This window comes from Saimiri boliviensis, chromosome 16 (assembly GCF_048565385.1).
Source record: "Saimiri boliviensis isolate mSaiBol1 chromosome 16, mSaiBol1.pri, whole genome shotgun sequence".
Lineage (NCBI taxonomy): Eukaryota > Metazoa > Chordata > Mammalia > Primates > Cebidae > Saimiri > Saimiri boliviensis.
Window position 1 is genome coordinate 10,740,258 of NC_133464.1, and position 25,027 is coordinate 10,765,284.

The window sequence follows — 25,027 nt, forward strand, 5'->3', positions numbered from 1 at the left end:
TTGTGTCATCTTGAGGTTACATAATAAGGTTACATACGTGGTAGAAATTTGGCCGGGAAGGACAGGCAGTCCAGGTGGGAACAGCATGAATAAAATTATGGGGATTAGAAAATGGAGAGCATGACTGAAATAAAATAGCCATTCTAACCGGCAGAATGACTATTTAGGAGTAAGACATAGCCTGTCTAAAAAGGGTGGATTTCTTATTTGCCTAATGTAGCTGGGAGATCAAGTTAAGAAAGAAAAATGTATGTATTCACAGCATTTTTGTGTATGTGAGTGTACCTATGAATTTATTGAAAAGTTACGTGATTATTAAATACTCATTTACAAAATGCACAGATTAAATAGTCTCCTACTGCACACATTTATACAATGGCTGCTTTCTGTTCAGATAAAGAGGAAATCGGCCAGGAGCTCCAAAGAGACCTACTCTATCAAAGATTCAAATTCCACGTGTGAGAACCAGGAAATGAAAGAGTCCCAGATCCACACTCCTGTAAAATTTTATAAGCGCGTGTTTGGCAGCTCTGATCTGAGGCTGACGCTGCCCGACTCAGATCAAGCTGCATTTGCAAATCCAGTGCTGGAGGGGAGAGGAGTTTGGGAGACGCAATTACTGGGTTGCAGCCGAGACACCATTGTGTCTCCTGCGTTCGGTGACAGAGTCTCACTTTCCCCCACTGTAAGTCTCAGTCAGTTTGACTGATGCACAGAACTGTTCCTCTCCCTCCTCCTTGGGGAAGGAAGGGAAGATGAAGTGCAATATTGCAGAGAGAAAAGTGGTTTTATACACATCATCTTAATTCTCAGTGATGGAGAAAGAAGAAAAAGAACAAGAATTCTAAGTAGCAGAGAAAGGTTCAAGGTTAATTTGATTGGCAATATATGAAATGCCACTTACCTCAGGCCATTTCAAATTGCCCCTCCTCTCCACAGTGAATGAAATGATTCTTTCCAAAGACAGGGGGATCAACTGATAATGGCTGCTATTACATATTCATATACCACTTTACATTCCGCAGCTTACTCGGCAGGAATTCTTACAAGTCTCCATGAGCAGATGCCCTGTTAGGGAGGCGAGGCTGGAATTCAGTGAGCTCTCACAGGCACTTTTCAGTGGACAGGAGGATAGAGACAGGACAGTATGGAGGCTCTGCCTGGAAGAGATCTCGCCTGGGCCGCACGGGTGGTCTGTGCCTCCACTTTGCCTTCAGTGCCCACCCCACTCAGTCCAGGCTGGGGGGCTCGCTTTCCAAAGACAGCGTAGTTTATGTAAGAATAGGCTTTGTAACCGGTAGTCTTAACAACAAGTTCTTCTCTGTGCTAGTGTGAGGCCGAAAAAAAATATTGTGTGCTTTAAAAAAAAAAAAAAAAGTGGTGCCATTGCAAAGAAGATGAGGAAAAGAATATAAAAATAATAATATTGTGGACCAATTGTCTTTCTGCGTTAAGGATGATTTCTTCATCCTAGAGAAAGTAAGGAGAGGTTTTTATTTTGAGGAATTTTTAAAAAGAAAAAAAGGAGAAATTATGAGTTTTTAAGAGTTGAGTTGCTGAGTTGTGATGCAACTCACTCACACTTCCTGGAGCATAATCCTAATGAGATTAGGGCAAAATCAATTCAGCCAATACTCATTCTCTGTCTAACACACACAAGGAAAAAGGCTGGCAAGTTTTATTCCCATACAAGCCAGTTTAGGTCACAAAACAAAAGGCACAGCCAGAGACAGGGTTCCTAAATACAGCTGGAGAGAAGTTAGAAAGAAAATGTGGAAGGCTAAGTACATGTTCATTGTACCTTGGAAAAAACATAAAGCCCGAGGAATCATTAGCTTCACGTTTCTCTCTCTCTCTCTCTCTCTCTCTCTCTCTCTCTCTCTCTCTCTCCCTCCCCACCCCCTCTCCTCCAGTTATTTCATGACATGGCCAATTGCTGAATTGCTATTCATTATTAACTCTCTTCCTTCAAGGTCAGTGATTGCCCTGAGCGTGAGGACACTGCTCAAGGTAATACACAGTTCAGATAAACCTTGAAATGTTGACCCATCGTAAGTTCAGTGTAATTAAAAGGTGTGCCTATGCCCAAGCCAACTGTTTGAAACCTAATGTCTCTGCGCTTACCCAGAACATCTGTCTGTGGATTTTCTTCATAGGCAATTTTTATAAAGCACTAAAAGTCTGCATGAAATTAATGACTGCAAATTAGCTTGAGTTAATTTTTTAAATTAACTCAGTAAATTAACTCTGACTTAAATTTAGGAAGAAAGGGGCTTTTTATTTATTTACAGCCGGAGAACACAAAGTAAATTCAAATACTTTAGGATCAAACTACTGCCCTGTTCGTGGAGTTGGGTTTGACATGCAGTGATGGGTTTTGAAGAATGGTTCCTTAGGGTTATTCTGACCACAACTGTTTTCAGAGTGACTGATTTTTATTACTAATGGGATTGGTGCCCCTCAACATACAATGTGGGGGACAGAGAAAAAGACATTTCCATGGAAACTACTCTAGAGCAGTCGTGCCACCCTCCTCTAAACATCACTCTGGGATGCCAGGATACATGCTGGCAATTTACGTCTCTCAGGGCACTCAAGGGCATCATTTCACAAACAAGAAGCAAAACTCTTACTCTAAGAGAACAGTTGATTCCTTCAAGTTTAGCAGTAAACCAAACTGAAATGGCTGAACGTGAACAAGGAAACATGTCAAGAACCAGGAATATGTCTGGATAAACTAAATTCATTTCAGTGAACACCTGTCTAGGGGTTCATTCCTTAAAATAATCAGAGTCCCTAAAATACCTATGTCACCCTGAATGGTGAAACCAAAAGGAAATGACCAAATAGATCGATGTTATGGAAGAAAAGCTCACCCAAAAATGTGGAACCAACTTCAATGCCCATCAACTAATTTGTATATAAAGAAAATGTGGTATATATACACCACGGAATACTATTCAGCCTTTAAAAGGAACAAAATAAAGTCTTTTGCAGCAACTCAGATGGAGCTGGAGGCCATTATTCTAAGTGAAATAACACAGGAATGGAAAACCCAAATCCATATGTTCTCACTTAGCTCTCGTAAGTGGGAGCTAAGCTATGAGTATGCAGAGACAAACAGAGTGATATTATGGACTTCAGAGACTCGGAAAGGAGAAGGTGGGAAGAGGGCTGGGGATAAAAACTACACATTAGGTACAATGCACGCTACTCAGGTGATGAGAGCGCTAAAATCTCACATTTCGCCATTATATAATTCATCCGTATAACCAAAAAACACATGTACCCCAAAAGACATTGAAATAAAACAACAAAAAGAAGAAAAAGAAAAGCTTGCCCAGGTGGTGACTGTGATGGTCTGCAACTATTTCCATCAGAGCTTGGGGACAATGAAGGAATCAGAGTAACAGTTATCGAATCATTCCCTAATCTCCTACGCAGGAGCTCGATTATAACTACACTGTGACCTTCTTGGCTATTCTCCAAACTTTGAAATACTGCCACTCATCTACAAAATGGAGATTCGAATACATACCTTCCGGGATTGTCGTGAGGATTAAATGAACGTGAAGCCTAGCGCCAGGGCTGGCAGGCAGTAAACAAATGAATGTTGTTATTACTGTCACATCTGTCATTTTTTACTCTTTAGTACTTAGCGGTGAATTGATTTTATTAATAAAGATGTCTATTTGGCCACAATCCTTTTCTTCCATGCATCCAAAGAGTACAAAAATTGATTATTTGGCAAAACGAAAATAAAGCTTTTATTTTATTTATTTATTTATTTTATTTATTTTGAGATGAATTCTCACCCTGTCTCCCAGGCTGGAGTGCAGTGGCACAATCTCCACTCACTGCAACATCCACACCTTCTGGGTTCAGGCAATTCTCCTGCCTCAGCCTCCCGAGTAGCTGGGATTACAGGAGCCTACCACCATGCCCGGCTAATTTTTGTATTTTTAGTAGAGACAGGGTTTCACCATGTTGGCCAGGCTGGTCTTGAACTCCTGATCTCAGGTGATCCACCCACCTTGGCCTCCCAAAGTGCTGGGATTACAGGCGTGAGCCACCGCACCAGCCCAACTAAAGCTTTTAATTCAGCAAATCTAAATAAGATCTCTCAAAGTATATGTGTTGAATACCTCCTCCAATCCAGGCACCGTGCTAGGCTGAAAGACTAAAATCCCAGGTGATCCGAGACAGCATCAGCAGATGCAAGTGTGTCTGTGGCAGCAGAAGGATGAATACTGAGTGATTCCAGTTATGTGAGGGATCTAAAGTAGTCAAACTCATAGAAACAGAAAGTAAAATGGCAGTTGCCAGAAACTACCGGGAAGGGAAATGGAGAGTTACTGTTCCACAAGTATAAAGTTCCAGCAGGTATAAAGGTGAACACCTGCCGCTCAGCAAGGATAAAGACGTGTAAGTTCTAGAGATCTGCTGTGCAACATTGTACCTATGTGGGAAGAGGGCTCATCTCATGTTAAATGTTCTTTCTCACCATGATGAAATAAGCAAACTGTTCTTAAGATCATCTGTGGCTAAGGATGTTCTGAGACTGCAGAACAAACATCCTTGGCAGTGTCAACGCACAACTTCAGAGGCCCTGCCAGTCCAACTTCTAGACAGAAATCGGTGCTTTGGCAAAAAGAAAAAAAAATAGCAGATAAATGAAGCTTTCAATTTAGCAAGCCTAAGAAGGTCTCTCTCAAAAGGATACAGGTGTACTCCAGGTAACTGTGGGCCAAACTGGGATGTAAGAAGGCAATCAGGGAGAACCTATCAGCACCTGAAAGTCAAGAAGATAAAAATATAAACTCACAATGGAAAGAGAGCCTCAGGCAACACTAAGTCATCTGGACTGATGGTTATTCTATTGCCAAAGAGCTCAAAAGATAAAAGCATGGTCTTCCAGCCCGCACAGACGCCCAGATCTGCTCACTTTTTCACCCGTGCTCCTCCCCTTGTCTGGCAAGGCAGGTTTGGCTCAAATATATACACATAAGCAAGCTTGCCAAGACCTTCGAGTACACATAGATTTTCTAAATGATAACCCAGGGCCAGTATTAGCTTTAACTAACACATGAACCCTTTAGGAAAAGTCACACATGACTAGCTCACGTGGTCTTTAATACTGACAGTCTTCCTCTTTTTGACATCATTCCCTAAAGCAGCCCAATTTAATTCACAACAAAAACTTGCTATGTGCCAAACCAGGTTCTTCATATAATTATTCATAACATTTTAGGATAATTTGTGTGGCTCTTATGACTGCACGAGCCTTCTCACCCTCTCACTTTTACGTTTTGAACCCTGGCACAAATTTTAAATCTAGTGAACTACCCATGGCTTCCCACAGCATTGCATTATAAGCATTATAGTTTCCCTCTCTATCTTCTTTGTTTGAATTTTCACTGGAGTACATGGCATATATTTTTCAATTTCATCCTTTATCTGCATTATCGCTGACTTTTCATTTAGGTCCTGCTTTTGTAAGTACTCAGAAAAAAAAAATAATCCCATAGTGCTATCACAGCAGGTGCTGTTTATGAAATGCAAACGTTACCAACAATGCAAAAATGAAATTTAATTGTGAGTTGTATGACTTCGTAATTACCAGGTCAAAAGCTAGGCACTTTACATACATTATCTCATTTAATCTTTAGGAAAATCTTATGAGACTCCAGTGTCATCACACCCATTTTACAGAAGACAAACTGAGCCGGAAGACATTACGCAATCTGACAAGGTCACATAGCTAAAAGGAGACAAAACTCTGGGTCTATCTGTCTAGCTCCAGAACCTAGACTCTTACACATTGCACCATGTGCAGAAAACATTATGTGCTCTTTTATGCTTGCACTTTTGTTGAAAATACTTTTCAGTGTTGAAGTAGCCAAATAAAATCCACATACAATGGAATAAAAGCTTTGGCATTTTTAAGAACCTTTAAACTTTCTCTCTTCTTTTTCTTTTAATGTACCCCCTTGCTATTACCTGGTTTATTCAGTCACAGTTAGAATGCAATAAATGGAGTAACAACACAAACAGTACTGAAATAGCACACATCGCCTGGCAAACATCCCCAGGAAAACAGAGCGATGCGGAAGCAAAGTCTGAAGGCCCTCCCCTCGGGGGCTGCTGCCTGCCCAGAACTCCGGCTTCCCGGCAATCAGCCACACACCACAGAACTCCGTGTTTCTGCCCACAGTGAAAATTTCCATGTCTCAAATGTTATTAAGGGCTCCACAGAACAATCTGTGTAAGGGCATATTTGCATAAGTCAAGTGTTCCGCAGTCTGTACAGTCTGTACGGCGTCTTTACCTAATGCAGGATTAAATCGCCACAGTGGGCTCTAATTAACCCTCCAGATTGCCCTAAATACCAGCCAGCAGCCACTTAAAGAAGAGTGGCTGGAATATGGAAGCAGCGAGGCGGGGACCTGCAGTCGAGCTCTGCAGTGCTCAAAGCCACCAAAGCTCAGAAACCACTCGAGGGAGAAGGACACTTACTCACCCATGTCCTTTTACGTAGTAAGTTAGTACAAGCTGGGAAAAGTCAGTAGGTGTATTGGTGACCAATGAGGGGACTTGAAAGGACCATGCATGGCAATATCACCAGATTGTCATCAGTGCAGATGCTCTTTAGTCCCAGGGCTTCCAAACTGGATTTCCAGAAGTCCTGATTTCCTGCCTCAAGCCCGCTTTAGGAGTGAGAGGGAAAGGCCAGTTACCATGGCCCCAGGTGTTCAATCTTTCCTTCAGTCAGTGTGGGTCCCCGTGTTTCTGTCAGGCATGCTGGAATTTTATGCTCGGTTTGGTTGAAACGAGTATCTGATACTAACGATGAAGTCAGAATGCCACAAATTCAGAACAACTTCTACCACTTACTTACATAAAGATGATAAGAATGCGAGGCTCAGAATCTTACCCAATTAGTCAAGGCTGGAAAGCAGCAAGCCTAGACTGGAACCCAAGTATTGGGATTTGGGGACCAGCATCCAACCAGCACACCTGGAGCCTTTGTCCACCATTTTTATTTATTTATTTATTTTTTTGCTTCTTTTTACTCCCGCTCTGGAAGTTTATTGTTATTTTTCCAATTAGGTAAATGCATATTTGTATCGTGCACAGGTGATTCTTCCATCAAATGTTTAAAAGCGGGCACACCTAGGAACTGTATAAGGCACATGGTCTTGGGAGCAGCGGTACCTTTGGTGAATTATATCTGCTTCCAAATCCCGTACAGATATGACCTGAACAAGTGCACATGAATCTAACTTAATTCCTTCAGTGACTGCCCTGTCTGTGTGCTAAGACTTGCCAAGCATATGTACATATGTTGTCTCGATGTAAAAATCAGAACTAAGGAAACATCTTTTGGGAATGCAGAATTTTATTGTTAGGGCTTTACAGACCACCCAGACCAATTTGTAGATGAACCTGAAGTTGATCTACAAGTGAGAAAACGGACACACAGAAATGTTCAGTGATATCTTAAGGTCATTAATATCCAAGCCAAGACTAAAGACAAGATCTACTGATTCCTGCACCAGCTCCTGTCCCATTACACAGCCCAGTTGTGTGCAGTCAAGGTTTTAATGGGTCTCGATGCTCCTTCAGATGGTGGCCCCACTCAGAGCTGCATACATGACCTCACATATGAATAGCTGGCAGCTAAAAGCAAAGTTATTTGGTCAGTTGCTTATTTCCAAGTATTTCTAAGGACATTTGCTCTACATTCTCATGCATCCTCCTGCTTTCCTTCATGGTACTTATCACAATGTTGTGTTATTTACCTTATTTAAATGCATTTATTTGTATAACGCATTTATTTATTTGTTTGTTTAGTTCCCTCCTCCACAAAAATATAAATTTCATGATGGCAGCGGCTAGTTTTCCACCTTGTCTAAGACTGTTATTTCCAGACCCAAACACATTGTCTAGAACATAAGCCAAATTGAATGAATGGGCAAATCAGTAGTTGAATGAATGAATGAATGAGCGAGTGAGTGAATCTTACTACTCTAAAAATACTTATATTGCTATGTTTGTTACATAGTATTTAAATCCTGCCTTCACATTTTTGTCTCCCTTAATAAACTATAAGTTTCTTGAAAATATCTGTGCTTTGTAGTGTTGGCAATACCTGGTTATGCCTTATTTATACAAAGAAGGAAATTAATAAAAATTTGCCCATGAATTTATTAATTCAATCATTAATTAAATCCTGGACATATAATAGGCACTCAAAAATATGTACTTATTGATTAATTGATTGATTTGTTGGTTGATTGATGATTGCTTGATAAAGCTCCAAGAAAATCAAACACTTTCAGGATGATATTTTTAGGGAATTATCAACCATCACAAAAACTTAATGGTTTTGTAAGAATTTTTTTAATGTCTATTTGAGGACTCAAAGAAGGGAAAAAAGACACCAGGGCCTGCTTGACGGTAGAAGATGGGAGGAGGGTGAGGATTGAGAAACTGCCTATTAGCCATTATGCTGATTACCTGGTGACAAAATTATCTGTACACCAAACCCCAGCCACATGCAATTTACTCATGTTAAAAACCTATACATATACCCCTTTAACCTAAAAGTTGGAAAGAAAAAGATTTATGTCTATTAAAATGCGATTCCTCTAAATTTTATTTTTTAGCCTCTTTTTTTCCCCACTAGTTACATCAAAAATATAACGACTTTGCAGAACATGTTTTGCCTTTTGTTCAGAACACTGCAAAGAGAAGCTGCTTGGGAGAAGGTGAAGGCAGGTTTCCTCTCTATACGTCACTTCAAGTTCACTGATTCATAACTTTGAAAATCAAAAAGGGGGCAAAGTTTAGGGTAACCACTTATGACTGTGAGCATCATGGCATGGAATAAAATAGTCACAGAGCTACTGTTTATAGGATTTGAGAAGGTCATTCGGAGTACTGCTCACGGCTAAGTGCCTAAGCGTATCATGGGCAATGCCATGGATTTATCTGTACCTTTTAAAAATATCTTTGCAAAGCAGGTGACAGCTGTGGAAAATAGAACACACACACACACACACACACACACACACACACACACGTCTTTTCCACTCACATTTTGGCTTACTGTTATAAATTCTACAAGATCTAGTCTACAAAATGGAAACAACAGAGGCACTTTCTCAACCGATATTGAGACATAAAAACGCAACAGGAGTTAGTCTTTGACCTCTCAGCCACATTGCAGGTAGAATGGAAAGAACGTGTTCTATTTGGCAATTGGCGTGTATGTGGAGATAGACATGCACATGTTCTCAGTCTGCTGTTAACCTTGTGCTCAGAGGAAAGTTTATGTGTAATTGAACTCTATCACTGATTTCAAACATTTCATTTGATATAATCCTTTTACTCTCTTCCTTCATCATACACCGTGCAAAATAATATTTAAGCTGCTTTCTGTCTCTGCCTCTGCCCTTCTATTGGTAAAGGAGTTACAAAGCCATGAGGTGGACACCATGGCATGACGTAACAAAGGTAAAGCTTTGAGATTCTGTATATTTGGGGTCCCAGCAGGAGCTTAGGCTGTTAGTCACAAATACCTAGGCATGTCCAGTGAATTAGCTAAGTGAGCCCGTCAGAAGCACATCTGGAAGAGATGCGAAGGAACTGCCTCTTAGAGACTCCAGTCAAAAGAAAGAGCACACAGGCAGAATGAGCATGACCTGGGAGGAAAGCCTCAGTGTCTCAGTGTCGGGAGATTCTGAACACAAGGCGTTCTATTATCTGGCTTTGCCTCCCAATTTAGCCCACGGTAAACACCTGACTGAGGCCTGTAGAAGGAGAGGGAGATGATGGGTGAGGGAGTGGTGAGGGGAACCAGAAAAACTTTCATTAAAAACACACAGCTTAGGAAAATACCCCTTTTCCTCCTATCAATATTAAATAACAGTAATTAATAATAATAAAGATGGGGGAAGAGGGAGGCAGAAAAGAGCAGTGCCTTCCTCTGCTCCACAATAAAATATCATGCACATCCCATCATCCCAGGCTCCAGTGCTTCACATGTTACCAGAGACGGGAACAATCTGTGAACACAGCCAAACCCAGAGTCTGCCTTGTTAAAGCTGGGGGATTGTGTTCACATCCGGCAGTGATAGACACCTTGTAAGCACACCCGCGGAATTTCTAAGTATTTAAAGTCCTCTGTGAGCATCCTGGGACAGGTAAAATTCAGACTGTTCCTGTTAAACTGCCCCGTTTGTGTACCCACAACCCAAGGAGGCCTGAGGAATCGCAATAGATTACATATATATATATATATATATATATATATATATATATATATATATGCCTTTATAATACATCAAAATTTTAAGAAACCATCAAATATATGTGAACTGGAATTTACAACCCACATGATCAAGTTCAGATTGCATTTTAACAAAATTTATTAGTTGTCTGCTTACATATAGCACACTGTGCTAAGTACCGTATGGAATGATAAAGATGTTTTAAACATAGTTCTTTAATACACCAAACATGGTATTTCATTGAATATATATTTGCATACATTCATATATAACAACTCCCACCCAGCTTTAACTTAGATTAGATGAATTAGATTTCTGGCAAATCTAGACAATCAAGTCACTGCCATCAACCATGTAAATCATTTAAAAATGCCAGAAAGTTGCAAAGAAAATTGTTGTCAAGAAGTTAATGCACTTCGCTCTGAAGAAAAAGAAATGGAGTCACCATTGAGTCAGAGGCCATGAGGTTAGTATGACGTGCAAATTTCAGGTTACTGACCTGAGGTTTAGTTACCTGTATTCTTCTGGTAACCAACAGCATAAAAAGTGACAACTGTCACTTCTTATGGAACAAGATGAAAGAAACAAAAGGACAAGATGAAAGAAACAAAACACTACAATAGTCCTGTGTCCTTGATTGATGTGAATGGGCTGAGACATCTCCACAACCCCGAGGGCAGCAAACATCAAAACATGTCAGTTCAATGTCTGATGTTCAGCTAATGTCTGAGTCATCAAACAGGAGGTAAGCTAGGTTCTGTCTCTTACAGTAACCAAGAAACACATAGATACAACACATTTACTATTTTCATAATATTTTTTAATATGGCCACTAACCATTTGAAGACTAAAACACTGGAACATTCCTCACCGAACTATAGATTGGAGAGCTAGACTATCTGGCCAGAGTTAAACAATAAGTTAGAGATAAAACCAATGGAGCTTGGCATAGTGGCATATGCCCATAATCCCAGCTACTCAGGAGGCTGAGGTGGGAGGATCACTTGAGCCCAAGAGGTAGAGGCTAGCCTGGGCAATGTGATAAGACCCAATCTTAATTAAAATATTCTTTAAAAAAACATGACACTTTAGATTCTGATACCTGCCTGTGATATGAAGAGGAATGAGAGTTTGAGAATTCGATGGAACCTAAACAGTCTTTTCATCTCTAGCCTCACAATTTGCAGGTAAACTCATTGAGATCTAGAGAGATAAGTGACTTGCTCAAGGTCACAGTTCAATGATGAGTAGAATCGAGACAAGAATACAAGTTTCTGATCAGCTCTCCTTAAAACCATCAAGGTAACCAAGGGCAAGCAAAGTCTAAGAAGCTATCAGAGATTGCAGAAGTCTAAGGAGTCATGACAACTAAATGTAAAGTGGTGTTCTGGATGGGATCCAGGAATGGAGAAAGGACATTTGGGGGAAACTGATGAAATCAGAATATAGTATTGAGTTTCATTAAGAATAATGTACCTACACTCGTTTCTTGCTTGTGACAAATGTATCCCAGTGATATAGGATGATTGCAATGGGGGGCATTGGATGAGAGACATAAAGAAATTCTCTGTACCATTGTTACAACTTTTCTGCATGTCCAAAGCTATTGTAAAATTAAAAGCTGATTTAAAACAAAAAGTTCCACTTTTCAATTAAAAAAAAAAAAATTACAGATTTCAAGGATTCTTCCCATCAAAGCATGTTGTCTGTTTTCTAAGATAGCTGAATGGGACTTCCATCCCACAAACTAAAAACTGTCATTCAATCTCTGTTCACAATAGCCATGCTATTAATAATTGGCTGCCTTCATCTCAGTAAAAGTAAAGAAATTAGCCAGATAACCCACAATAAGCAAATGTACAGCTTTCAATACCTGCAGCAGATATTTTAGGCAACTGTTGCTACATACATTTCCATTTGAGAGACATAATGAAGGGAATGTATATCCTACCATTCACTGGTAGGAGCTAAAGTATCAAAGAAAAATAGACACAGCTTGTGCACACTTACCTTTTCAACTTTTCAAACACGTGTTAAGAACCTACTATGTGTCAGAACTCTGCCCTCACTTCAAGTATGCTAAATCCTTAAATGTATATGGCTCAGACTCTCAAAAGGGTGACCTCGAGTCTTCCAACAGTGGCTGTGAAATTTAATAATTGGGAGGTTAACACCAAATCTCATTTATTGCTGCCTTAAATGAAATAGATCACAGTTAATAAAAAGCCTGCAAATTAAAGTAACCCATCAGTCTTAACTAGCAATTAAAATGACTCTTTTTTTTTCCTATAAAAGATGAAACCGTATGCTAGAGCAGATTTTTTGTCATGTACGAGATTAATGAACAGTTTGGCTCAGCAGGGAATAATTCCAGTTCATATTGAAGGATCAGTTTCAATATCAAAATCTTATTCTCTCAATGTCAGGATCCTTGATACCAATTACCTGAAGACACCTGGGTTCAAGAGCCATCCCTGTGAAAACATGAGCATAAGGTACATGTTCTCCTCATCCCTCCTACATGTCAGAATAGAGAGGGGGGAACTGAGAGTCCAGTATTATCAGGGTTGTATTCAAAGCTTCAATTCCAACAAAACCTAAACTGAGTCTCACCCGCCTCACCAGGATTTGTGGGAGTACCCAACCCTGTAACGAACATAGGCAGGAACCAGGAAGCTGACTAGAGAGAAATGCGCATGGCCTCATCTAATCCAGATCAGTGTCATAAGAACACGTTGGAAGAAATAAGATTAGTGCTAGGAAGTGCCCGTCATTTTTTAGGAGGGAAAAGGATAGAGGCTCATGAAGCTGAACATAAGGTACACATGATATTAACCCGACAGCATTCAATACCTTGCAAGCTCAGCTGTTTGGAGCACTTTCTCCCAAGCTCTTTGACTTGCCTCAATGTCTTCACCGGAGTAGGTGGAAAAGGGAATGAATGGAGATACTGGTAGTTCCATGCCTGATGAGAAAACAGAAAATCATTACTGATATCAGAGGACAAAAAAACAAGGCAGGTAGATAAGTTGGTAGGTAGGTAGGTAGGTTGTTTGGTAGGTAGGTTGGTAGGTAGGTAGATAAGTTGGTAGGTAGGTAAGTAGGTTGGTAGGTAAATAGGTAGGTAGGTAGCTAGGTTGGTAGGTAGATAGGTAGGTTGGTAGGTAGGTGGGTAGGTAGGTAGACAAGTTGGTAGATAAGTTGGTAGTTAGGTAGGTAGGTTGGTAGGTAAGTAGGTAGGTAGGTAGGTAGGTAGGTTGGTTGGTTGGTAGGTAAGCAGGTAGGTAGGTAGGCAGATAAGTTGGTAGGTAGATAGGTAGGTAGTTGGTTGGTAGGTAGGTGGGTAAGTAGTAGGTAGGTAAGTACATGGATGGATGGATGGATGGATGGATGGATAGATGGATGGATGGATAGATGGACTGACTGACTGATTGATATGATTTCGATCTGTGTCCCCATCCAAATCTTATAGCAAATTGTAAGCTCCAGGGTTGGAGGTAGGGCCTGGTAGAAGGTGACTGGACAATGGAGGTGGATTTCCCTTGAGTGCTGTTCTTGTGATAGTGAGTTGTCATGAGACCTAGTTGTTTAAAAGTGTGTGGAATCTCCCTGCCCCACTTCCTTCTGCCCCTGCTGTGTAAGAACTGCCTGCTCCCCCTTTGCCTTCCACCATGATTGTAAGTTTCCTGAGGCCTCCCTAGAAGCAGATGCTGCCATGCTTCCCGCACAACCTACAGAACCTTGAGCCGATTAAACTTCTTTTCTTTTCCTTATAAATTACCCAATCTCAGGTATTTGTTCATAGCAGTGTGAGAACGGATAGATTGATAGATAGATGATGGATAGATAGATAGATAGATAGATAGATAGATAGATGTATATTCTATATTTATATCTCAATTAAACTTATTTTCTTTATAAATTACCCAATCTCAGGTATTTCCTCATAGCAGTGTGAGAATGGATACATAGATAGATAGATAGATAGATAGATAGATAGATAGATAGATATAGAGAAACAGATAGATGCACTATATTTATATCTAAACGGCAATAGGTATGGCAGAGGCAGACGGATGGACCAGTGAATAATCAGAAGGAAAAAAAAAAGCAAAGACATATTTTGTAGATAACTATGTTGCTCTGGTCACTGAAGTTTGAGCTTCCTAAGCATTATCTCATGTAATCCATTTGTGATGGGCATGGCTATGTTGCCTATTTTATATATAAACTGTTGACACATTATCAGAGTTAGAGTTAAAACCCTTGGGTTTTCCACTACCCTACATTGCCTCTCATTCAAGGTCACAGTAAAAATAGGAAGACATTGTATTAGAGAATGCAAGCTATACAGACTGTCAGTGCATTATCATAAACTATGCCCTCAAGTCTACTCAGCCTTTTAACATATGCATTCTACAGAACATCAGGATAAAAAGGAAGGGAGAGCAGGCAATGCCTCCCCAACCCTTCTCCACTCAATGGTGGCAGGCAAGAAGCACGTTTCTACTCAATATGGTCTCTCGCCACCTCTATTCTTCACATCCCCCATAGTTCCCACATCCCCACCTCCCAGGCAGTTTTTTACTCCAGCGATTCTCCCACTTTAATGAACATATAAATTGCCTAGGATTTTAAAAGCAGATTCTGGCTCGGAAGCAATGGAATCTGAGAGATTCCCAGGATCACACTCTAGGTGACTAACCTCTATTCTATACTCTATTGCTGTAGAAAAGCAAACCTTGTTAGACATAAAAAATATGTAGTATAGTTCTCCGGACTCCAAGAACATTTAGTACACATTCTAAGAAGAAATGTGATCTGGACTTGCGAGATTTGCACTATATGTATATTTGAATAAAGAGCATCTGTTAGTTATAGAACATCCCCTGCACCCCGAACAATTCCTTTCTGAATTACCTAGATATGGTTTTACGCCAGTAAAAGCAAGGCATGCACAGTAAAGAACAGATGCCATCCTGCTGCTATTTAAATATATATTTACTTCTTATTCATGATCTTTCACCCATTTAATTTTCTCTGAGAGATTATTCAGGTCACTTTTTAAATGGGTTTCAATGTTTCTAGGGCTGCAGCTCATTATAAAAATGTTCACAGCAGATAGAATCTTGCTTCAGCGCCGCTCTAGTTTGGAACTGACAGACACAGAAATCGGTGTGCAGATACTGTACCATAAGCATTAATTTAGTATTATGTGGAAGGTTGATTGATTAATAAATACATAAGCCAGGAAGCCTAATTTAACTCTTAATTTCTTTTTTTTTTCTCAGAGGGAAAAATTAATCTGGAAGTGTTGATTGATTGAGAGTTTTAGCATGGTCTAGACAGCAATAGAAAATGACTATAAACCTGGGACTTTGCAAACTGAATCACTTGCAAAATAAACCTGATCAACCAGTTTCATCCCACAGTGATTGATGGTCAGAAAGGAAAGGCTGTACAGATCATGGAGGAGAAGAATACATAATCATCTGAGGAAGCAGTGCACCCTGCAGAGTGGTTAAAGAAGAGAGAATAAGTAAATATTTTTAGCTCAGAAATGGACATAAATGAAAAAACAGTGCACTTGAAATTTTAAAAATTAATGTTTATTAGAGCACTCTGGTAAACAAGCAAATTAGAATTAGCACATTGCACTCTTAAGAATGTGCAGAATATAAATATATCTTAGCTGTTGTGGTCCCACTGTAAAGAACCAGCTTATACTCTTGCTATGATTAAAAGGTCATATTTGGAACCAAATGTTCTATATCCAGATTTGAATAGTGCTGAATGTTTTTCTAAAAGCAAAGGACAACATCTTCATTGTTCTCTTTGAAGAGTAGCAATTAAGCTGAGCAGGGCAATTACTGATAAATTAGACCTGTTTTCCTTTCCAGCTCATATTTACACCGTGAGCCTTAAGGTCAAGTTGCAAGCCCTAATCCTCAGAAAACTGACATCAGAATCATTCATACTGTTAGTATTTAGTGTGTCCATGAAGATGAAGTTTGGAAGGAAGAAAAGAAGGTAACATCAGAGGGCCTGCTGTAATAAGAACTGTTAAAATTTTCTACCAGAGATTCTGACTGAAGATTCGTTGCTAACCCTTTGTTTCATTAATCCCATTTTATACATGAAAAGGACTCAAGATTAAGGATGTTAGGAAGATTGGCCAGTGCTACAAAAGCAACAGCTATTAAGAGCGGCACTTCATTGATGTTGGACTGCAGAGCATGATGTTTCTACAGAATGCATGGGAATGACCTGCCGAGCTTATTAAAACAGATTGCTGAGCCCTGCACTCCGAGTTTCTCATCAGGCAGAATATCAGTTTCCTATTGCTGCTGCAACTAATTACCATAAAGTTAGTGGCTTAAAAACACATAAATGTGTTATCTCCCAGATCTGTAGGTCAGAAGTTCAGGTACAGTACAAATCTGGATGCTCTACAAGGAGTCTCACACGGAAGAAATTAAGATGTCAGCAGGTCTGGGTTCCATTTTTTTTTTTTTTGAGACAGGGTCTCACTCTGTAGCCCCAGCTGGAATGCAGTGGCACCATCACAGCTCACTGCAGCCTTAACCCCCTAGGGTCCAGCGATCCTCCCACTTCAGCCTCCCAAGTAGCTGCAAATACAGGTGCATGTCACCATGTCACACTAATTTTTGTATTTTTTTGTAGAAGCAAGGTTTCGCTATGTTGCTCATGCTGGTCTTGAACTCCTGGATTCAAGCAATCCTCCCATCTCAGCCTCACAAAATGCTGGGATTACAAGTGTGAACCACCACACCTGGCCTTGTGCTCTATTCTTTGTTATTATTCTTTATAATAGAGACAAGACCTCCTCACTCTGTTGCCCAGGCTGGAGTACAGCGACGCAATCATAGCTCACTGTAACCTTGAACTCCTGGGCTCCAGCAGTCCTCCCACCTCAGCCTCCCTAGTAGCTGGGATGACAGGTGTGCACCCCAAAGCCTGACTAATTTTTGTATTTTTTATAGAGATGGGTTTTGCCATGTGCCCGGGCTGGTCTCAAACTCATGGCTTCAAGCAGTCTTCCCACCTCAGCCTCACAAAGTGCTAGATTACAGGCATGAGCCACTACATCCAGCCAGGCCTGTGTTCCATTCTGAAGGCCCTGGAGAGGAACCTGCTTGCAAGGTCATTCAGGTCTTTGCCTGAATTCGGTTCCTTGCAGTTATATGACCTGTTTTTGCTGGCTGCTGGTCAACGGCTGGAGGCTGGAAGCCGTCTGCCTTTTCTCATTGCTCTCTCTGTGGCCCATCCAGCAAGCACGGTTCCACTCACACTTTGAATTTTCTTGACACATCTGCTGCACCTCTCTGACACCAGCCAGGGAAAGCTATCCACTTTTAAGGATTTACTGTCATTAGATTGGGCCCATGGAATAGTCAGGAATAGTCCTTCTGTCTTAAAAGTTTAGAAACTTTAATTTTCTGCCAAATTAAAGTTTGGGCTGGGACCCAGAAATTTGCCTTTCTAACAAGTTTCTTTCATGTTAGAAAATTATCTATGATGCTGATGTGATGCTTCTGGTCCAGGGATCACCTTTGATGGATGCCTATAGTAGCTGCTCCTACTTCAAGTGCAGTTCATGGCATCGACATCACCCGGCAGCTTGTTAGAAATACAGGACCTTGAGCCTCCTCCCAGACTTATTGGGGTAAAAAGTTGCAGTTTAACCAGATCCCCAGGTAGATTGGTGAACATTAAAGCCTGAGAAATATTGCTCTACAACAGTTAGAAACAGGGAGTCATGAATAAATTATGTTTTATTTATTCTCAAAACCATTTAGAAAGACACAGTTCTTTGGTGGTGGTGTTGTTGTTGTTGTTTGTTTTTTTGTTTTTTGGAGAAGGAGTCTCACTCTTGTTGTCCAGGCTGGAGTGCAATGGCACAATCTCGGCTCACCGCAATCTTCGCCTCCTGGGTTCAAGCAATTCTCCTGACTCAGACTCCCAAGAAGCTGGGATTACAGACATGCACCACCACGCTGGGCTAATTTTGTATTTTTAGCAGAAACAAGGTTTCTCCATTTGGTCAGGCTGGTCTCGAACCCCCAACCTCAGGTGATCTGCCCACCTCAGCCTCCCATTGTGCTGGGATTACAGGCATGAACCACTGCACCAGGCCTTGATACAGCTCTTTTTTTGTTCGGTTATTGCCCTTTTTTGTTAGAGGGTGGAGGGAGGCATCTTAGCTGTGAAGTTGAGAAATAATTTCTGCACTGTCTCTTCAGCTGGCTTTAATATACCCAGTCCCACGCCCAATTTTTACACAAAAGGGGGCAATTCTCCCACGAACTCAGCCTTAACTATGTTTGGCATCCTCAAACAATTGCAAGCTGGATTTTGTTATTCACTGGGCTTTCTTGACCAGGACATCCTGAATAGATTAAAACTGACTCTCAGATGCTGATTCTGGAAAGAACCACCACCCTGGCCATCCTCCCCAGGCAGAGATACAGTGAGTCCAGCAGCAGCAGGATACTCTGACTCGACTTCATTGCTGAGCATATTTCGCCAGACCTGAGAAGAGACTCAGCAGAATCTAAGGGTCTCAGAGGAGAATCAAATATCATTAACCATTTTATTGAGGATGTTATTGGTTTTCTGAGAGTTACCATTAGTGGAAAGTGACTGCAGTTAGGAGATATTGAAGAAGACTGAAGACTGTGTATTTAGCCTGTGAAATAGGCTAAAACACACAGTGAATTTCTACCTTTGCCTCAAAAATTCCTAAATGGAATTACTGAAACATAACCATTAAATATACAAAGAAGAGTGGGCTGTGTTTCAAGATGTAGACATTATCTGTAAATTAACTATCTCAAATTCTCTCACTTTTTAAAATTTAAACTGAGAGAAGGGGAAGGAAGAAGTGAAAATGAAAAGAAATTTGGAGTGATCATAAGAACGAGTATGGTAAAGTGCCATCATTAAACGCTATTGGTAAAATACAAACCAACAAACCTCTCTCTCTCTCTCTCTCTCTCTCTCTCACACACACACACACACACACACACACACACACTTATACTCAATCTATTCATTCCTTTTTAGCACACAGAGCTCCCTTTGGGTGATAAAGTCCACAGTGCCCGCTGAAATCAGCTGATAATTTCTGAAGAAGCACAAAGACTCACATACCGTCTTATTCCCAGCACATTCTACCTATCCTTGCACTTGTTCCTTGATCAGATGATGAGACAGTCCTCTAAAACATTACTAAATATTCAATAATAAAAGTCTTGTTCTATACTGACAGGGGATGTCAGCAGCCCAAAAATGCTTAGTGAGGTACCTGAAAATACAGCCAGATTACACCAGCAGAGTCAATAAGGCAACAGCCATTCAGGCAGGACATGGGACAAAAGCCAGAGGGGATAACTTCCCCCAAAACTTAAAGGGAAAAATACTTCCCACTTCCCTGATCAATGCCATTCTCCCACCTCCATTTCTGGAAATTATTTACTTCAAGAAGTACTTACCAAAAAAAACCTCACCATTTCCTGAAATCTGAAGATTTTTTGTCTTCTAAAACCACCTGGCAAAATAGCTGAGCTTTCCACTCATCACTGACACACCAGGGTTCTTTTCCATCTGCGTGTACCGAGGGTGGAGGGAGAAATGGGAAAATCCCAGATCAAAGGTGGGATCTCTCTGAGGTCACTGGAGGGAATGTAAGATGACCCTTCACTAAATATATAGCTCGTTAAAGGGTAGATAGGAGTGGCATGCAGATAATAAACCTAAAATCATTTTTCCCTGTAATTGGGCTCTGCACAATATTTGAATTCCTTTTGATAAACAATGAGACTGTGGTATAGCTCTTCTTTGGAGCCTAGGAAATATTACTGGCATTTGTTTTGGATATTACTATTCAAAATGTTGCTACTGTTTTAATAAGTCTCTTCAAAGTTATAAAATGATCCCAGAATGAAGGAGAACATAGAGACAAGACAACTGAAAGCAAGATATAATTTCAAATTGGATCGTTTTTTCTCTAGCAGGTGTTACTGGGCCAACAGGTGAGCTTGAGTGGGACCTGACTATCAGATGTTAGTACGGCATCAATGTTAATTTCTCAACTCTGATGGTTGTATTTGGAAATCATGGGCATTAAATGATTCAGAAAGAAAAAAGAGGAGGAGGAGGAGGAGGAGGGAAAGGAGGAAAGGAAGAAGAAGCGGTTCTCTGTACTGTCCTTGCAACTTTTCTGAGTTGGCGAGTGTTTTAAAAATAAATAAAATTACATAAAAGAAATCAATAAAATAAATCATTCAAATCTCAATACTTGTCTTCTTTGGTGACTTCATTCACTCTCAAATCTGCAAAGCCTGTAACTACTCCATTCATGCAATGGTTTTCTGCATCAATCACTTATTGGTTCATAACAAATCACCCCAAAACCTGGTGGCTTAAAGTAACAACCATCTATTTAGCTCAGAATTCTATGGGTCAGAAACATTAAATGGGATCAGCTATGCAATTCTTCTGGTAGGCTGGGCTGGGTTTACTCATGTGTTTGCAGGGAGTTGCCAGTCCCACTGGGAACCCTTGCTCCTGGGAGTTGTCTGGCTGTCAGCTGAGACCACAGAGGTAACTAGGCTGTGTATCTGTTATCATCTACTCACCTAGGCTGGGTTTGTTCCCCTGGCTGCACAAGGTTCTGAAAGCATGTAGACAGTAAGATCAACGCACATCTTCGACTTTGCAAGCCTCCGCTCTCCTCGCAAGTGCTGCTGTCCCACTGCAAAGCAAGCCACACAGACAAGCCCTGGGTCAGTGCAGGAAGGCCTCATCAAACTGCATCAATAGCGGGGTCGTTATAGCAATCAAGCCACCAGACTCCCAAATCTTTATTTCTGACTCTACCTTCTCATCCTTCTTAAACTGTCTTCTAGACATCTCTTCATGGTGTCCTACCTGAATTTCAAATTTCACTTGTATGAAATTCGTCACACTATAGCCAATACACCATAATGAATAGAACGAGGCTTCCAATCAGCTCTGAGTTTGAATTCTACTTATTGTGAGATTCTGGTTTAAGCTACTTAAATCTCTGAGAATGGCTTCCTTCTATTTGCAAGAAAAATAATAATAAATATTTGATAGTGGTATTACAGGGGTTAAACAAGATAGTGTACTGTCAACCCTTAACACACAGTAGGCATTCGATAATTTTTTTTGTATTCTCCACCCATTACCTAGAAACCTACTCCCCTTTTCGAATTTCTTTATTGACATGCTCTCACTCATCCAGGCTGATGTAAACACTGGGTCATTTTCACATTTTCCTTTTCCTTTGCCCATTTGTATTCAACCTGCCCACCTGATGGGTTACGGTGAAGAATTATACTGAAGTACTTAACAAAGTGCCTATCAAATAACAGTCCTCTATGCATCATTTGACTTTTTAAAAGTCACAAGATCAAAACCAGTTAATTGCGTTTCTGCAATTTCATTCAACAACCATTAGGTATCAGGGATGAACTCGTCACCTTTTGGGTCTCTTGCCAAAGCTATACTTCTTCCTCCATCTTCCGTGTCTGTCCCCGGTCAGCACCAACAACCAGGGGCATCAGGACAAGACCCTGAGAGTTCTCCTTGACACTGTTCTTATCTGCTGCACTCAAACAATTCACCATGGAGTCTTACTGATAGAAATACCTGGCTGTAAGCTTCATTACCACTACTGACTCAGTGATTGACATTGGACGAGTGACTTAGTCTCTCTGTTTTGGTTTCCTCATCTGTAAAATGGGAGTGATAAGATCAGTTACAGGAAGAGCTTAGAGTGTGCTTTGATAGAGTTAGCTAATACTGTTGCCCCTCGAGTCCTTCCTTCTCTCTCCAGCTCTGCTTGCTGCTACCTCAGTTAGGGCTGTCACCATCTCTCTTGGGTGTGAGTGCCATTCATCATCTTCTAACTTAAATCCAGTGCCTGGTTTCACCTCTTCCAATCCATCCTACCCCCAGGCACCAGGGAAAACAGTGCAAGTGGACAAGTCCAGGATACCACTTTCCTTCTGAAATCCCTTCATCTATTGCTATCTTCTCAGACTATTTGCACTAAAGATCAGTTTGTTTCCTAATCAAGTTTCGGTAACAGAACATACTTATGTAAAAGAGTAAAAATTATTTATTGGAAAAATTTAATACAACAAAACCCAAACATGTACAACATACAAGCCCCAAATTTTAATTGTCACATGTCATAGGGAATAAAGAGTCTGTCAGATTGCTGACGGGGCGAGGAGACTCATGCGTGTAATCCCAGCACTTTGGGAGGCCAAAGTGGACAGATCACTTGAGGTCAGGAGTTCAAGACCAACCTGGCCAATGTGGTGAAACCCTGTCCTACTAAAAATACAAAAATTAGCCAAGCATGATGGCACATGCCTGTAATCCCCACTACTCAGGAGGCTGAGGCAGGAGAATTGCTTGAACCCAGAAGGTAGAGGTTACAGTGAGCCAAGATTGTGCCACAGCACTCCAGCCTAAGTGACAGAGTAAGACTCTATCTCAAAAAAAAAAAAAAAAAAAAAAAAAAAAAAAGAGTCTGTTGAATCAAAGCAAAAGTTTCTAAACATGCAGTCCCGTTTTTTTCTACTCATCTTTTCATGGGCCCGTGACAAACAGCTGCTGAACTGAGAACTGCCCTTTGAGAAGCACCTAAGTCAGGAGCCCCTCACTACCTACAGTCCGGCTAGTTTCTTGCCTAATCTTAGCCTCCAATTCACCTGTAAGGCCGGCTGCCTCGCAGAGGGTTGAACGAACACATCCATCTCTCTCTGTGTCTGATAAGTACGTCATCACCCAAGCTCGTTACCTGGCCTTGCCGCACGGCTTCTTTGCACCTGCCTCTGCCTCCACATACCAGACCCAAGCCCACATTCAGCACTAAATTATGCATTCAACCCCCAGCCCACTGTTGATAAACCCTGCAGGAAAATTTATTCTAAAGAAGCCCCATCAGACCCTGCCTGGTAGCAGTCTGCTCTGTATGCCCCCAGAAGGCCCGCCTACCCACAACCACTAGCCCCAGGCATTTCCTGCTTCTTAATAGCCAATAAGATTGCCTTCACTTTGTTTCCCCAACAGCCAATCAAGGCCCACTTACCCAAAGTCCCACCTGCCTACCAATGGCAACTAGTTTCAGGCACTTCCTGCTTCCTGATAGCCAATAAAATTGCCTTTGCTTCGTTTCCCCAATAGCCAATCAATCGCCTTCCATCCCCATAAAACCCCATGACCTAAGAAGCTGGGCACAACTTCTCTGGCCCCTTCCTAGACCGCAGAACCTCACCCGAGAGCTGAATAAATTAGCTTCTCATTTTCTCATACTTGCCTCAGTTTCCTCATTCTACATCGGCAGTAAATCTTACACCACCCCCTCTCCCACACCCCACACCCCAACTCTTCCTGCAAAATGTATATTTATGCATTTGTGCATTCATTCACTTACATATGATTTATTGATTGATTGACATGGGTTCCCCCAATGTATAATCCATCTCTTTTCCTTCCCACATGCTGTTTCCTCTTCCCCTTCCCATTTTTGTGACAAGAAAACTCCCAAACAGATGCTGCATGGTCTACAGTCCTCCCATCTGCTGCGTGGTGTTGAAGCTGCCTACTTTGTCCCTGATGCGACGGTTGGTTGTCATCACCTTCCTCGACACTCCTGTGTGGCTGCCAGCCCTCCGGCTAGCACGGTCTCTCCCGGCCTTAACAGTCACAGGTCACTGAGTCCTGCTGCCTCCAACAACACTGGTGTGACGCTGGTGCTTCTGTAAGAAAGGAAAGTTTCCTCCCTGAATCAATAAAGCCATTTAAGCCTTTTAGTGAAAGCCTGCTTATTCCATTCCTCTCTCCTTTCTCCTAAGGTAACTGGGGCAATGCACTTGAAGACTGCTCCAGAAAACATGTGAAGACACCACCTTGTATCTCATCAACTTTGCCAGCTCTGCCTGCTCTGTCTGGTATTCAGCTGGCTGCAATAAAAAGCAGAAAGAAAAGCACATCCCCACCAGAAAAGCAGCATTTAGAGCCATTCATGACGGACCAAAATTGTGGGATTGTACTGGTGGCTGGGGTAATTCAAGGAACAGCACAAGTTGGTGACTCGGATTTTAGTCTTTAGAGGCAATTCTCCATGGGAATTTCTTATTTTTGTGTGTCTTCTGAGCAGAGGCATGGACAGCCTTTTTTCTCTTTTCAAAAATGTACATGAACAGTTGAAAGACAGAAAGAATGTCTTCTTCTGGAGCAGAGAGAAGAATGTTGTACAGTACAATAAATATAATGTCTCCAGGAAGGTAATAGTGGCTCATGCTTGTAATCCCAGCACTTTGGGAGGCTGAGGCGGTGAATCACCTGAGATCAGAAGTTCCAGATCGGCCTGGCCAACATGGTGAAATCCCGTCTCTACTAAAAAAAAAAAAAAAAATACAATAATTAGTTAGGCGTGTTGGTTGGTACCTATAATCCCAGCTACTTGGGAGGCTGAGGCAGGAGAATCACTTGAACCCAGGAGGCAGAGGTTGCAGTGAGCTGAGATCCCACCATTGCACTCCAGCCTGGTTTCTTGCCTAATCTTATCCTCCAATCCACCCCAGTTTTGACACGAGCAAAACTGTCTCAAAAAAAGAGACAATGTGTCCCTCCTACACAAAACTTAGGTAGGTTTGTTTGCAGCCCAT

General features: G+C 41.2%; 1 protein-coding gene across 3 annotated transcripts in view; it reads right to left on the minus strand.

Annotated features, from left to right (window-relative positions):
* Nucleotides 1–25,027, minus strand: part of LOC101038956 (putative methyltransferase-like protein 21E) — a 230,132-nt gene that overhangs the window by 133,187 nt on the left and 71,918 nt on the right. The window contains exons 9-14 of one of the 3 annotated variants that reach the window (XM_074387461.1): nucleotides 24,702–24,755; nucleotides 23,791–24,115; nucleotides 21,824–22,075; nucleotides 20,957–21,072; nucleotides 19,811–19,922; nucleotides 905–13,260 (exon numbers count right to left, since the gene is read on the minus strand). Coding sequence is in view for 2 of the 3 variants with exons in the window: in XM_074387463.1 (XP_074243564.1) it covers nucleotides 24,061–24,115; nucleotides 24,702–24,755 (109 nt within the window). In the remaining variant the exon portion in view is untranslated. The remainder of the gene's footprint in view (nucleotides 1–904; nucleotides 13,261–19,810; nucleotides 19,923–20,956; nucleotides 21,073–21,823; nucleotides 22,076–23,790; nucleotides 24,116–24,701; nucleotides 24,756–25,027) is intronic. The other 2 variants (XM_074387463.1, XM_074387462.1) reach the window with 2 other exon arrangements.